Source organism: Glandiceps talaboti, chromosome 5, assembly GCF_964340395.1.
Source record: "Glandiceps talaboti chromosome 5, keGlaTala1.1, whole genome shotgun sequence".
NCBI lineage: Eukaryota > Metazoa > Hemichordata > Enteropneusta > Spengelidae > Glandiceps > Glandiceps talaboti.
The window spans coordinates 8,712,598-8,726,038 of record NC_135553.1 but is presented as its reverse complement, the minus strand read 5'-3'; the positions used below and the strand labels follow the sequence as shown (position 1 = coordinate 8,726,038).

At 37.6% G+C, this 13,441-nt stretch overlaps 2 protein-coding genes across 2 annotated transcripts in view; both read right to left on the bottom strand.

Annotated features, from left to right (window-relative positions):
* Window positions 1–559: 559 nt before the first annotated feature.
* LOC144434981 (cAMP-regulated D2 protein-like) lies at window positions 560–3,059 on the bottom strand. Its single transcript, XM_078123512.1, has 4 exons — window positions 2,769–3,059; window positions 2,228–2,417; window positions 1,806–1,936; window positions 560–1,588 (listed from the first exon to the last, which is right to left on the bottom strand). The coding sequence occupies exons 1-4, from the start codon at window positions 3,057–3,059 to the stop codon at window positions 560–562; spliced, it is 1,641 nt and encodes a 546-aa protein (XP_077979638.1).
* A 962-nt stretch (window positions 3,060–4,021) lies between these two features.
* Window positions 4,022–13,441, bottom strand: part of LOC144434978 (putative helicase with zinc finger domain) — a 28,765-nt gene continuing 19,345 nt past the window's right edge. The window contains exon 18 of the mRNA XM_078123509.1: window positions 4,022–13,426. Within this exon, the coding sequence (XP_077979635.1) occupies window positions 11,203–13,426 (2,224 nt within the window). The 3' untranslated portion in view covers window positions 4,022–11,202. The remainder of the gene's footprint in view (window positions 13,427–13,441) is intronic.

Here is a 13,441-nt window from a genome sequence, read left to right as displayed (position 1 = left end):
TCAGTTGTAATGGGCACGACTTCCTAAATTGAAATTTACCCAATAAGTCAAAATCATTCTTGCTCAAAACCTGGGAATAGGCTGGGTAGTGAGCTCACAGATGGCCCTTACTTAATAGGTTATATCTATAAAAAAAATAAAAATAAATAAAAACCCCAAAAATAGATGAACAATGACAATAAACAATGCTGTTAAGATTGCCAAAATCTGTAAAGTCACCGGGGAAGGCCATAAAGAAATAAAACAAAAACAAATACAAATATTATTGTTTAGAGGAAGAAAACATAAATCTGTACTCTCAACATACTTGTAATAAACACTGCAACGCCAGATATTTTCCAACATTTATTTCAAATCGCATATCGAGTGAAATGTACACTTATTACTTTTATCGTTTTATGTAACCTGTAAATTTCACATGAAACTCGCTAATTATGAGAAAAAGAGCAGGTCGGAGTAGTTATTCATGAAAATTGTCTGAGCCGAATTTAAAATGTACTTGTATGACGTCATGATTACGTCACGGCGATTGATTGTTATTATCCATCTATGCTGCGTGTTAAGGATATACGTTCAACGAATCCCAGAAATCACATTTATCTTTTAAATAGTCTTTGTCAGCTTGGTCATTCGGTGTCATCAAATGCATGTAATATCCATCACTCGTAGAGTTACTAAACATCGGCCATTCAGCAAACTCCCCATTCCGTACCATGTTTGTGCCCTTTCGCCATGTGCTATCGTTTGGATTCCCTGTGTGAGCCATGTTTGACCAGTAATACACCATGCTTCGAGACAACACTTCTTCACCAGGCGTATATTTAAAACCACCAAGTCCAGCAGAGTGGAATAGGAAAGCGAGTTCTGCTCCATGACACGAATAATTGACACAGAAGTGCCAATGCGGACCCCATCCATCGAAGGAAAGGACATGGTCGAACAGATACATCCAGACGTCACCCTGACCATGTTTTGCGATACCTCGCAGAGCTGCACGCTCCGGACAGACGAATACAACGTGATTGGCAGCAGTGGTGAGGGGTTCCCTTTGATCGCTACCTGGTGGATCGGGAGGATACTGGGCAATAACCTTCAGGAAGTGGGTTGGGAAAAGCGCGAAAACAAATTCGTATACCTGTAGCAGGTCCATTGGCTTATTAAATGCTCCAAAGACATTGATACGTGCTTCAGCGCTTGTGCTTCCTATAATGATCGGCATTTTGTGAAAATCACCTTTCATGAAGGAATCTACAGACTGCTGCTTAATATCTTTGCCATCTACATAGGGACCCCATTGTTCAAACATTTCAAATAAACTCAGCGGATTGATGATCGTCCCGCCAACTTTACCCTGTGCCTCGTAGATGTCTTTAGGTGGCTTGGAACGCATACATTTCAGATCACCATGGGAACAGTTCAAAGCATCGGCGAAGTCGTTACCAAGAATGATAGCTTCAAAGTCTTTCTTAAATGGCACAGAGAACGGGAAACTTTCAATGATTCCACGATGAAACAGGTTTTCACTGCCTGGTGATGCCAGATGCACTGCCACAGATTGTGAACCAGCGCTTTGACCAAATAACGTTACCTAAAAGTTGAAGAGAAAGAATTACAATGAACGTAGGAAATAACATCTCTGAGTCCTTTCGACTTTTAGCATCTTACAGATTGTAACCAATATATACGCATTTAGTAGCAACATCTAACCCAGCGTCTAACTACCGTGATAATTTTCTTACAATGTAATTGCTTGTGCGCTTCTGACATTACTAATACATGTACTAGTAAAATGTGTACATGTTTACCCTGTTGGGGTCTCCTCCGAATGAAGCAATGTTAGTTTGGACCCATTGTAACGCCAGACGTTGGTCCAAGATGCCATAGTTACCAGTCGCATCTTCACTGCTATTACCAGTGACTAAGAAACCAAATGCACCTGAAGATACAAAAATATAATAAGTTATGGTTATCTGCTTTAGCGAGGGAGGGGAGGGGGTGTTGTAGCTCGAATCAGAGTTCAACTATAGTCGAGGCTTAGTCTTACGGATACATGTACTTTATTGGGGTAGACTATGGTAATCCGATCGCGATCTGCGACCTGCGAGTTGCAAAACTGTGACCTGCGACATGCGATCGCGAGTTGGAAAACTGCCACCTGCCTGTGCAAAAAAGTACAATATACATCATACATAGTTTAATACCACAAACTTGTGTTGGTAATACCCACCTAGTCTATAGTTTATAAGTACTGAAATAGTATCAGTATGGTTGGCGTAGTATCTACCGTCTGTCAAGTCTGAATATCCACTGCCCTCAATGAAGTTGCCGCCATGTAGGAACATCATCACAGGGAACTTTGAACTAGTGGTCGTAGTCCGGGGTGTAAAGATAGTCAGGTATAGACAATCTTCACTGACCTGTATAAATCAATGACATCAAAGTACACGAATGGACTGGTCAATGTTTGGTACAGTTTGGAATATAGCCGTGTTTATGGATATAATGGATATGTCAAAAAAATTTTTTTTTTCAATTTCCAACTTTGATCAATGTCACTCTGTAACTTATAAGCGATGATCAAATGAAAACGTTGACTGCATGGTTGCTAACACTTACTTTCATGACAAATCGAGGTTTCTTTCATATTGTTATGTTAGCATAGTTCGTTGACTTTTTGTTTAATGAAATCTACGATTCTGAACACGATGCGAATATTTATAATCCAGACTTATCAAATGAAATAAAAAAAATTAAACCATGTTACATACGGTAGCAGGGCAAGTATGTGGTGGTGTTCCACAGTGTTGATAACACCCAGGAGGAGCCTTCACAGCCTGGAATACTGTAGGACTCCAACTCTTGGCAGGCAGAGCATGACGCCATCTCATATCCCCTATGGGTGGAACAGCGTAGGGAATACCAAAGAACACGTTAGCTTCATCTAGGTATACTCCTTCCACTTGTCCGTTTGGGGTTGTAACAATTGGCCCATTTGCGCCGATAGACTCGTCTACTCGGACGCAAATACACAGAAGAATGGTAGCAATATACGGCCGCATTTCAGATCAAAGTAACGTTGTGTAAATTGCAGCCAAATAGAGGGAGTATGAAAGGTCGAAGTGGGGAATCTGTCCTAGTCTCTGAGTAGGCTAGTTAATGATTTGATATCTGGAGTATAGATTTGATGTGCATGCTATTCGTCATACACCATTGCCTAAATGGGGGGGGGGGGGGGGGGGGGTCCTGGCTTTTCTATAACGTTTAAGATGATTAGATTGTACATTTTGACCTTCAGGGCCACTTTAATATAAAAATCCAGCCATTTCCTGCATGTTACAGACACTTTGTAGTATTTATTTGTTGCCACTAACTTTCTTTTTAAATTATGTCCCCATTCAGGCACATAGAAGTAAAGTATTAGTTCTTACCATAGTAAAATAGCATGTGCTATCCAGATATTAGAATAGTCTTGTAAAGAGGTCTCCAATTTCCCTTTTGTATTTAATAGTTGTGTAGATTGTTTTGCAGCTTTAATCTTGGAAGCATCCATGCAGATATACTTACTGCTATAATGGATGAATAGAGGTATGTATTTGACAGACATCATCTACTGATATTCAGACATATATGTCATTTATATAACAATACATGCAATAATAATAATAACGTTGGTTTTTATATGGCCTCAACTCCATGGGAAGCATACAATCCATTGCATCCACTATAAGTGCACAGGATTAAAGCATTCACATTGCAAACTCTATCCTACCAGGTCCCCAAATTATACAGCTGGAGTGACTGAGGCACAATCCTGGTTCAAATATTAGCCATTTCAGAAACACATGTCAGTGACAGGGCTTGAACCTGCAACCTGCACATTCCAAGCCAGTCAGTCTAACCATTCGACCATCATCACTCCACATTCACCTTTTACAACACACAAACTCAGAAATGATGTTGAACACACACAACATAGAAATGATGTTGTAAGCACTCGGCATGCTTTCTTTATTAATGCCAGCTAGCCAACCATTTCATTTATATGGACTTGAACTACAACAGAAACACTTGATAAGTAGGATGTTACAACTATGGTTCTGTAACTATATATGAAGTCCTAGATTTTGTAAAGGTATACCCAAATACCTGTTTATGTAACATACTTAATTATCATAATCTAATTGTTCTGAGTCTGCACTTTACAGTAAAGGTAACCGGTTCACCAGGAACACATTGTTGATGGGGGCCTTTGTATACAGCAAAATACACACCATCTTAAAACGACAGAAACTGGTATACAAATGCATGCTTGGGATGGATAATGCAATACAAAACATCAAAATAAAAAAATTGCATACATTTGGGCTATAGTAGGAAAAAACTGTACAGTACAGGCTTCAGGTTCTATATGATAGTCTTGCTATTACTGGAGATAATATATTAACATAGAAGATGAGTTGTTGATAGTGAGGTAGGTAAACTTTCAAAGAATCATCTATTTCTGAAGCTTGTACTTGGCCATTTTTTTGCTCGACCTGACAAAATATGACAATAATGCAAAGTGAAGATTTTACAGTTAATTTACATGAAATCATAAAACCAGGTACAATTTACACTGGATGAAACACGTACACACTCATCTACATTATTTGAATAACTAGACTATAATTCCCAATTACAAACACTCTGTAAAACAGTACTGGCCAATATAAGAATAACCCAACCCTTCAGACAGGCTCTACCTCGACATCTTTCCCCTTACTACATAAAGTCATTCTATACTAGTAATGTCAAGTACATTCTTCAAGTTTGACTTTCACACTTGTGAGCGTGTGTTTTGTGGCTGTTCGATCTATTCTATATACTGTTATTACTTGTTTTTCAGGGACTGTATTCTAAACCAATACCATACTATTTCTTATATTCTGGTGGTTATTCCTCTAAAAAAATTGACCGGATGAAAGATATCTGGTTCATCAAAGCTGTTTTGACTCATACTTTTGGGGGGAGCAGAATGAGGAAAACGTTATAACTGGAAATGTTTGCACAATTTGAACTCAAAACATATTTTGTAAATACAAAATGTCAGGATCATGCTTCCATCCACAGCTGTCAAATATACCAAAATGTATCAAGAGGGATTTCTATATAAAATCTTTGAAGAGAGAAAAAGATAAAACTGCCACAAAAGTCTAGAAACTGAAAGAAACTATATAAGTTCTATATACACAGTTGTAACACCCTATTAAAGTAGATTAAGTCTTTCAGAAGTACAATACTTCATGTTTCAGTTATCCAATGAACTTGTCAACTGAGGTTGGCTGAAATTCTGGCATGGCTTACATCCGAACATCAAATTTTACATAACTTGTAATGAGCAAATAAAGTGAAGTGGGGGGGAAGTGCTGATGTGAAGCACAACTCAATCGAACCTCCCCCTGAATTTGTACCATCACTACCCAAAACCACAGCCCTGTCACAGTAACTCTGCTTTTGGAGTTATGTTCCATACTTCCTTTTGCAAACTATATCACAATTTTCGGATATTTTTTTCTTCTTCTCCAAGTTACCCCACACTGAAGAGTTTGCTGAAGATGAACTACAATCACCAGTTACCATTGGCAATTAAATGCTAGCTTGAAATTTGGAATTCAAGATATTTAGTATCTATTATCTTGGTATTTGCTATGATTTCAAAGAATAAAATTTGGTCTTTTTTGGAAAAAAACAAGAGTTACAAAATAGAATATTACAAAGTTTCCATTCTTAATAAGCTACCTCAATAACTGGTGATTAGTGTCCACTCCTTACGTTGTTCATGGTAACATTGTATAGTTCCTCCTCTGAAACATGGTGATTTCAATGTTGCACTAGTGGATTAGCTCATTATGTAAACCCGTAAGAGTGACCACGTTCAACAGACATATTCAAATGTACATTATATTCTGGTTGAAGGAAAAACTGACTTTTTCGTGACTCGTGGTCATTTGTCATTTTATAAATCACACTGTTTCAGGGAGACAATTAGCACCAGAAATATGCAAAGTGATGCTAATAACTTCCTAGTTGTCACCTTTGAACTCTAACCTAAGTGTACACAGCGTCCTACTTGTCAACTTTGAACTCTGACCTAGAGCTTCCTTGTTGTCACCTCTGAACTCTGACCTAGATAGCTTCCTAGTTACCACCTTTGAACTCTGACCTATGTAACTTCCTAGTTACCACCTTTGAACTCTGACCTATGTAACTTCCTAGTTGTCACCTTTGAACTCTGACCTATGTAACTTCCTGGTTACCACCTTTGAACTCTGACCTATGTAACTTCCTAGTTGCTACCTTTGAACTCTGACCTAGATACTTCCTAGTTGTCACCTTTGAACTCTGACCTATGTAACTTCCTAGTTGTCACCTTTGAACTCTGACCTATGTAACTTCCTAATTGCCACCTTTGAACTCTGACCTAGGCTGAGCTACTATACCAACTCTCCACAGAAAGAAATTTAATGGCTGAACAACTTGTGTCTCGTCCACTCTGAACTCATAATTTCTAACTTTGTGAATAGAAATTTACAATGTCAAAAGAATGGACTAAGTTGTGGGTAACTTGGAACATATCACCAACAAATTCATGAAAGGAATTACACAATACACAATGTCAATGGCAGTTGAATGTTGGGGTAGTCAACCCATGTAAAATGACAAGTTACTCCTAGTCTGCAGTGCAAGCAGAACTTACAATATCCTCATGCTTGCTTTCTAGGCAATGATACAAATATCATTTTTTTCAGGCTGAAAAGTAAAACAGTATGTAGATTCTGATTGGGCAGAATGAGACTGAGGTCATGTCAATCACTTTATGTAAATCTATATAAATGTAGAAACTTTATCACCTTATTTGGTAATGGTAGTACCCAACAACCAATGCAATATTGGTGGTCTGAGGGTAATACGAACATTTGGCACATGGCCAGAGAAAAAGAATCATTGTGTCCAACCAATCAGAATGCACAGATTACTGAAGCCTACCAAAATGCGATTTGCATCATCACTCTGTCAGAGTGACCATTGTATAATAAATGATTGCAGAGGAGGCTAGGAGTTTGAAAATACAAAATATGCACTGTCATAAAGGAAGGCAGAGTATAACCCATTGAAGCTGATGACAGTGCCATATAAAACCCTGGTCACACAGTACAATTGTATGGTCAACATGTAAACATTTGGGATAAACCAGTCAACAAGATTTGATCAATGACTATTGGATCATTCAAATCACATGACTGTCACATGGCAAAAACAAATAACCCAATAGAATGACAGTATGTATATCACGTGACCCAAATGGTCCAATAGGCATGACAGCATCATATTTGCTGGAATACACCCACAATTTATGGCTATGAATGAGTTTTGAATTAAACACTACAAAACATGACACTACATACAAAAATTTTACAGAAGAGATATCATGATCAAATCTTTCTAGTTGGACGTAAACAAGCTTAATCTATGGAAAAACAAACATGGTGTCAATCAAATCTACACTATGCACTGAGAGCAAACCCCTCATACCTTAACCATGACAAAAACACCACTAAAATAAAACAAAGAAATATTACCGTCACCACACCCAATGTACTCTACATTACTGCTATCTGTCAAAAAACCCCACACAACCTACCCTAAACACTCACACTTACCTACATTACAAATAAATACATCTACTTCAAACAAAGATACTACTACAGCTACACCAACAAATATTCGCAAATGGTAAACAACTTTTAGCCATGAATTATCAGCTCCTTAATTTCACACACACAAAAAGCTATGTCCTATTTTTGCTTTCTCATACTGTACAACTGTTAACAAAGCGTTCTACAGACACCCTACACCAATCAAAATAACACCTGTATTGATACTCTAACACACCTGCAACAAAAAACACTATTATACTCACATAAATTACAAAATAGAACTATTTTTTGTTTTATAAATTGGCAAATATATCAATTTAAAGTTAGTTTCAACGAATATGCTCAAAAAAAAGGGCGAAGTTGACACACAAAAATATAGACACTACTAGTTGCAAATGAATGCTATAAACAAGTCACACATAATTATGACCTCAAGATTTGGTCCCATTGACAACTTCTAACTCTAAATTACTGTAAATGTTACAAGCAGCTTGTAGTAAGATTTTAAGCTAAATATGTGAAAAAGTTACAATTCTAATGGTCATCAAAAGTCTTCCACTTCTACCAATAAAAATTCTGTTCATAATTTTTGATCATCTACAAGTGAATATCACTCTAATTGTGACATTATGAGCTACACACACCTCTGGATACTTTTACTGAGTATTTTTGATGGTTGTTAATTTGTACATGCTAAGTGTTGTGTGAATGATTCTTCATTCTCTCTCAAATATGGCAGATGTTAATAGTTGTAGGAGGAATGAAGTATTGAAGACGACATGTGCATATAGAAAGTTATTCTGATGCAATTTACCGCACTACTACACCCCTATAATAGGATAACTTATTAAAGGGAAAACACTCAGTTTGCCTGTATTTGAAATTTTGATTACCTCTTTCTAACCCTTGGTGGCATATAGAATTAGTTCTCTGGCAATGTTGCTTACAAAGCAGTCCTGCTTTATTCAGAACTACATCTAGTTATTCTTGAGCAAGAAATTGATTTCTCTAACGAACTTGTTCCATACGTGTACTTACATCAATTTCTAGGGTGTAAGAAACCCCATGATGCGAACTAGTTATAACAAAGGAGGCAATGTGTATGCATATTCCAAAGAAAATATTCATACAACATGAAAACTATACTTTTGTGATCAACATAGGGAGTCATGGTTTGGGAATACGGTTGGACCCCTTAACGTAAAACAAAACTGTAATACTGAGGGCTTCACTTTTCTATGTGGCATTATTTTCAACACCCTAATAACAGTAAAAATATCCAGAAGTACGGTATCACAAATATATCATACTGTATGACAGGCTAAAGATACTTGCATGGGGGCCTATACCATGCACCCACCAACACTAAGATGACCAAATCCTACAAATATATAGAAGACACACAAACTACATCATAAAGTATAGAAAAATATTGGAAAATGTCTTCACTTTTTTTTTGTCTCTTTCCATTTTTTTTTTTTTTTAACTTCTCAGATGTTTATAAATACTACCACTAAGTTTGAAGCAATGTTATTTTTGCTGTTGATCGATAACTACACTCTATACATAAAATAAGGGAAAAAACTACAACAGCAAATGACTACTCTGTGATGATGGCAATATGTACATAATGGGGCATGATATTAAAGAACAAGTCTCAAGTCTTGTTGGATATCTATATATACAGTAGGAAGAAAGAAATCCTTTTTTTTTCTTTTTTTTCAATGTAAGAGTTTCATATGATACATGTCCAATATTTACAGTGATTTCAGGCCTGGATAGAACATATTCTACTTATTTTCTACTTCAACAATATCAACAAGTTTTCAAAACTAAACTTGGTTAGAATTAGTCTTTTTTTCATTCTTTTTTTTTGACCTAAAGACACACCAAAAACACCCTGTTAATATGCTCCTACCCTACAAAGTGTTCTGCTGAAGCAAAACACGACTCCTTTTGTTTTTATCTTATTTTTGCAGTTTTCCGATTTTTAAAATTTTTCTTCTATTTATGATTTTTTTGGGTTCATTTTGAATTTTACTTTTTTTTTTTTTACTTTTTTTCTCTTAAGTTTCTCTTCAAGAAATCAGCAACTTAAAATATCATAGAAGTTAGTTTTTTAATGAAATTGATTTTTTTTTTTTTGCTGAACATGTCCACTCCCTATGTACACTAATGAGGGCGTATGTACTACATTGACATATAACATGAAAATTCTCAACAGAAGAAATGGAAGTTGAAACTTCGAAATATCAAGTACGCTATTGTAAGAAAATTAATTTCTAAACATTTTGAATTTGTCAGTGCCCAGTTTTGGGATGACCAAACGTTGACTATTTGAAACAATGTTACGAGGCAATATTGGTGAGGACATTGTTTCGTCATATTTGACACATTTTCAATTTCGACTGTAATGTATGTTTTGCTTCATGATGACAGAGATATGCAATTGTGGAGACACACTTGTTTACGAATCACTGTCTATAATTTTACATACTTTGTTCTTGCTTTATAACTTGTGTGTACGTACGTGATGAAAATGATTTACTTCACGGACTTACACATGTGCATTACTCTGAGCTGTACAGGAAACTTTTGTAACTTCATGATAATTTATAACATTTCACCAAGCACAAAATCATACTATTGACACAAATATCCCTCGTCATCAGTATCAGCTCTTTAAAACACAAAAAGAGACCATTATATGGTAATTAGTAAACGTAAACACACCAAACAGTTTTCTAGGCTATTTCAAGAATCACAATGTAGTAGTAATAGAAATCAACATGAAATCAAAACATTAGCACCTAACTTCATTACCAGGATTATATACCAGAAAGGTGACCACAATATACTAACACATCTATAATTTCTCAAAGCAAAACACACACGAAAAAAAAAAAAAAATTACAAATAATAAACCTGTTGCAATGAAGCTACTCTCTTTACTAAACTGGCATGTGAATACATCATTCATCTCCACATTATTTTTCAATTTTTTGTATGCTACCCAATCTGAAGAAGATTTGTCTTGAAGCAAAAACCACCCTATAAAGTTTATCATCATCAATAACTATTTTTTTTTATCGGTATTTACATATATACACAAGAAACTATCAAAGGCCTTTTCGAGTTAATCAAAAAAAAAAAAAAAAAAATTCAAAGAGGAAATTTTTCATTTCTTTTACTATTTTTTCAGTTTTTTTTTCTTCCTTTATGAAGTACATGCACACCACTGTAACAAGTGCACCAATATAATTACAAATGATCTGGAAGTTTCATAAAAAGTCAAAAATAAAGATATAGAAATGGCAAATATAGTAAAGATGATTTAGTTTTTAATATATACAAATACTATTGGTTGTAGACTCAATCAAAAATGTGTTTGTACCATTGCTAACAATGGAGAAGTCATACCTTGTACAATAAAGTGAAATATATCAATTTGAAAAAAGTCATATTCTGAAATCTGTCAAATCCTTGACGTAAAAGTTACTAAATGTCAGTTGAAGTAGGAATAATATCCATCGTTATTAGACCTAATATTCAGATCTTTGATTAGTGTCAATGGATCCGGTGATGCTGTCTTTCTGTCATCAGTGACAGGTTTGGGTTTGGGTTTCGGAGGTGCTCGCAGTGCACTGGCGTAAGACATGCCAGCTGGTGTCTTGATGTCTTTCTTAGCTTGCTGGCCACCGGGACCTTGTTGTTGTTGTTGTTGTTGTTCTGTCATTGATGTTGGACTTGTAGACTGTGGTTGTGATTGGTTAGAAGGCACTTGTACTTTATCAGTCTGGTTGTTCATCGACAGTGGTTGTGACAACGGTGAAAGCGGCTGGTTGTACAGTCTGTTCTGCATCATACTGTGTTGATAATTTTCTGTTGATGGCGACTGTGGCTGGATTTGTTGTTGCTGCTGTTCCTGCCACTGCTGCTGCTGCTGTTGTTGTTGTTGTTGCTGCTGCTGCTGCTTCTGCAGGTGCTGTTGTTGTTGCCACATCCTGTACGCTGGTGAATTTCTTTCACTCTGTCTTTCATATAGGGGAGTGTTACGTCCAGTGGTTGGTGCTGCTGTCTCTGCAGGTCCCATGTTTATTGGCTGACGCTGCGAGCGCATGTCACCTCCACCACCAGCACCACTTGTCTGTGAATGACTCCAGTTATAACTGGTATCATTCCAGCCACTGTTTTGTTGATTCCATTCATTTTCATCTGCTGCATGACCACCACTGGCACCTGCCCACCTCTCATTAGCCCCTTTCGGCTGTTGACTGGCGTTGCCAACGGTGGCTGCCACGGCTGCAGCTGCAGCTTTGTTGCGTTGCATTCTCTCCATCATTGCAAGTTCTGCCGCTCTGTTAGCCTGTCCAGAATGAACAGATTGAGAAGCGAACACACCCACTTGTGGATTCCTATTGACAGCCCCCTGTTGCTGTTGTGGTTGGTTTCCTCCTGATTGGCTGCCACCCATTGGATTTACATAATTTTGCATATTACCCATTACTTTGGTCATAGATTGGTTCTCTTGTTGTCTACCTGTATTTGAGTTGCCTGCAACCCCCTCAGCCACATGTCCACCCCCTCCTCCACCTCCTTGTGCAGCGGCCAGCTTATTGCCTCCAACCAACTGCTGGTGTTGCTGTTCAAGCCACTGATGAATGTAAAACTGTTGCTGTTCAAAGCCTTGGTGGTTTTTCTGTTGAAGCTGTTCCTGGTAGTTCTGAAGATGTTTCTGTTGCAGTTGTACAAGGTGATGTTGTTGTTGTTTCTGCTGCTGCTGTTGCTGTTGCTGCTGTTGTTGCTGCTGGTCCTGTCGACTTTGTTCCCTAAACATCGGATTATGATTTGCTGTTTTTTGCGTATTAATGAAGTGATTTGCATACTCTATACCACGTGTTCTAACCAAGTATTTGTATTCTTCTTGTAGTTGTCTTTCCTTCATTTTGGCCAGGACTTCATCTTTATTTTCAACAGCATTCAGATTAAGTTTGGCTTCTTTAATGTTACTATTACTACTACCTCTAGCTAAAACTTGTGGTTCTGCTCTGTGCTTATCTAAATCCTTATTACCCTGAGATTTGTCAGCTTGCTGCATTTGCTGCTGCTGTTGCTGCTGCTGCTGAGGTTGTGGTGGAGGTGTATGAGGCCCAACACCAGGTGGAGACACCTGATGTACCATCATGGGGTTCATCCCATATTGTTGCACCCTTGGTAGGTACATGTATCCTGGATCAACATACGGCTGCATAAGTTGACCATTTGGAAGAACTCGCAGAGGTACCGGCATGAGAACTCCAGGATTATACATACTGGGCACATACACATAACTCATACCAGTATGTGGATCTATCCGATGTACAGGACTAGCTGGTCGTACTGGTGAAGCACCAGTCATGGGTAAATAAGGACCATATGGTCTGACTGGATTTCCTGTAATTGAACTAGCTTGGAGACCCTGTACCTGTCCACTTGGAAAAGTATGCCCTCGACTACTCCCATCTGGTATGCCTGCTGCACTGACTGGAACTGCTCCGGATCCTTGGATAAAGGGCATTCCCACCATCTGAGCTCGCAGAGCCCTTGGAATGAACTCTGGTGCTAGTGGATTCAGTGTGTATGTCTTCTTGAGTTCAACCCCATCAAGTTGTGATCGTATATTGCTGTATGTGATACCAAATAAGCTGTCATGGTCATTGCTGAGTTTAATGAACTGTTCCCATAGTTTTCTGCCAAAAAAAAAG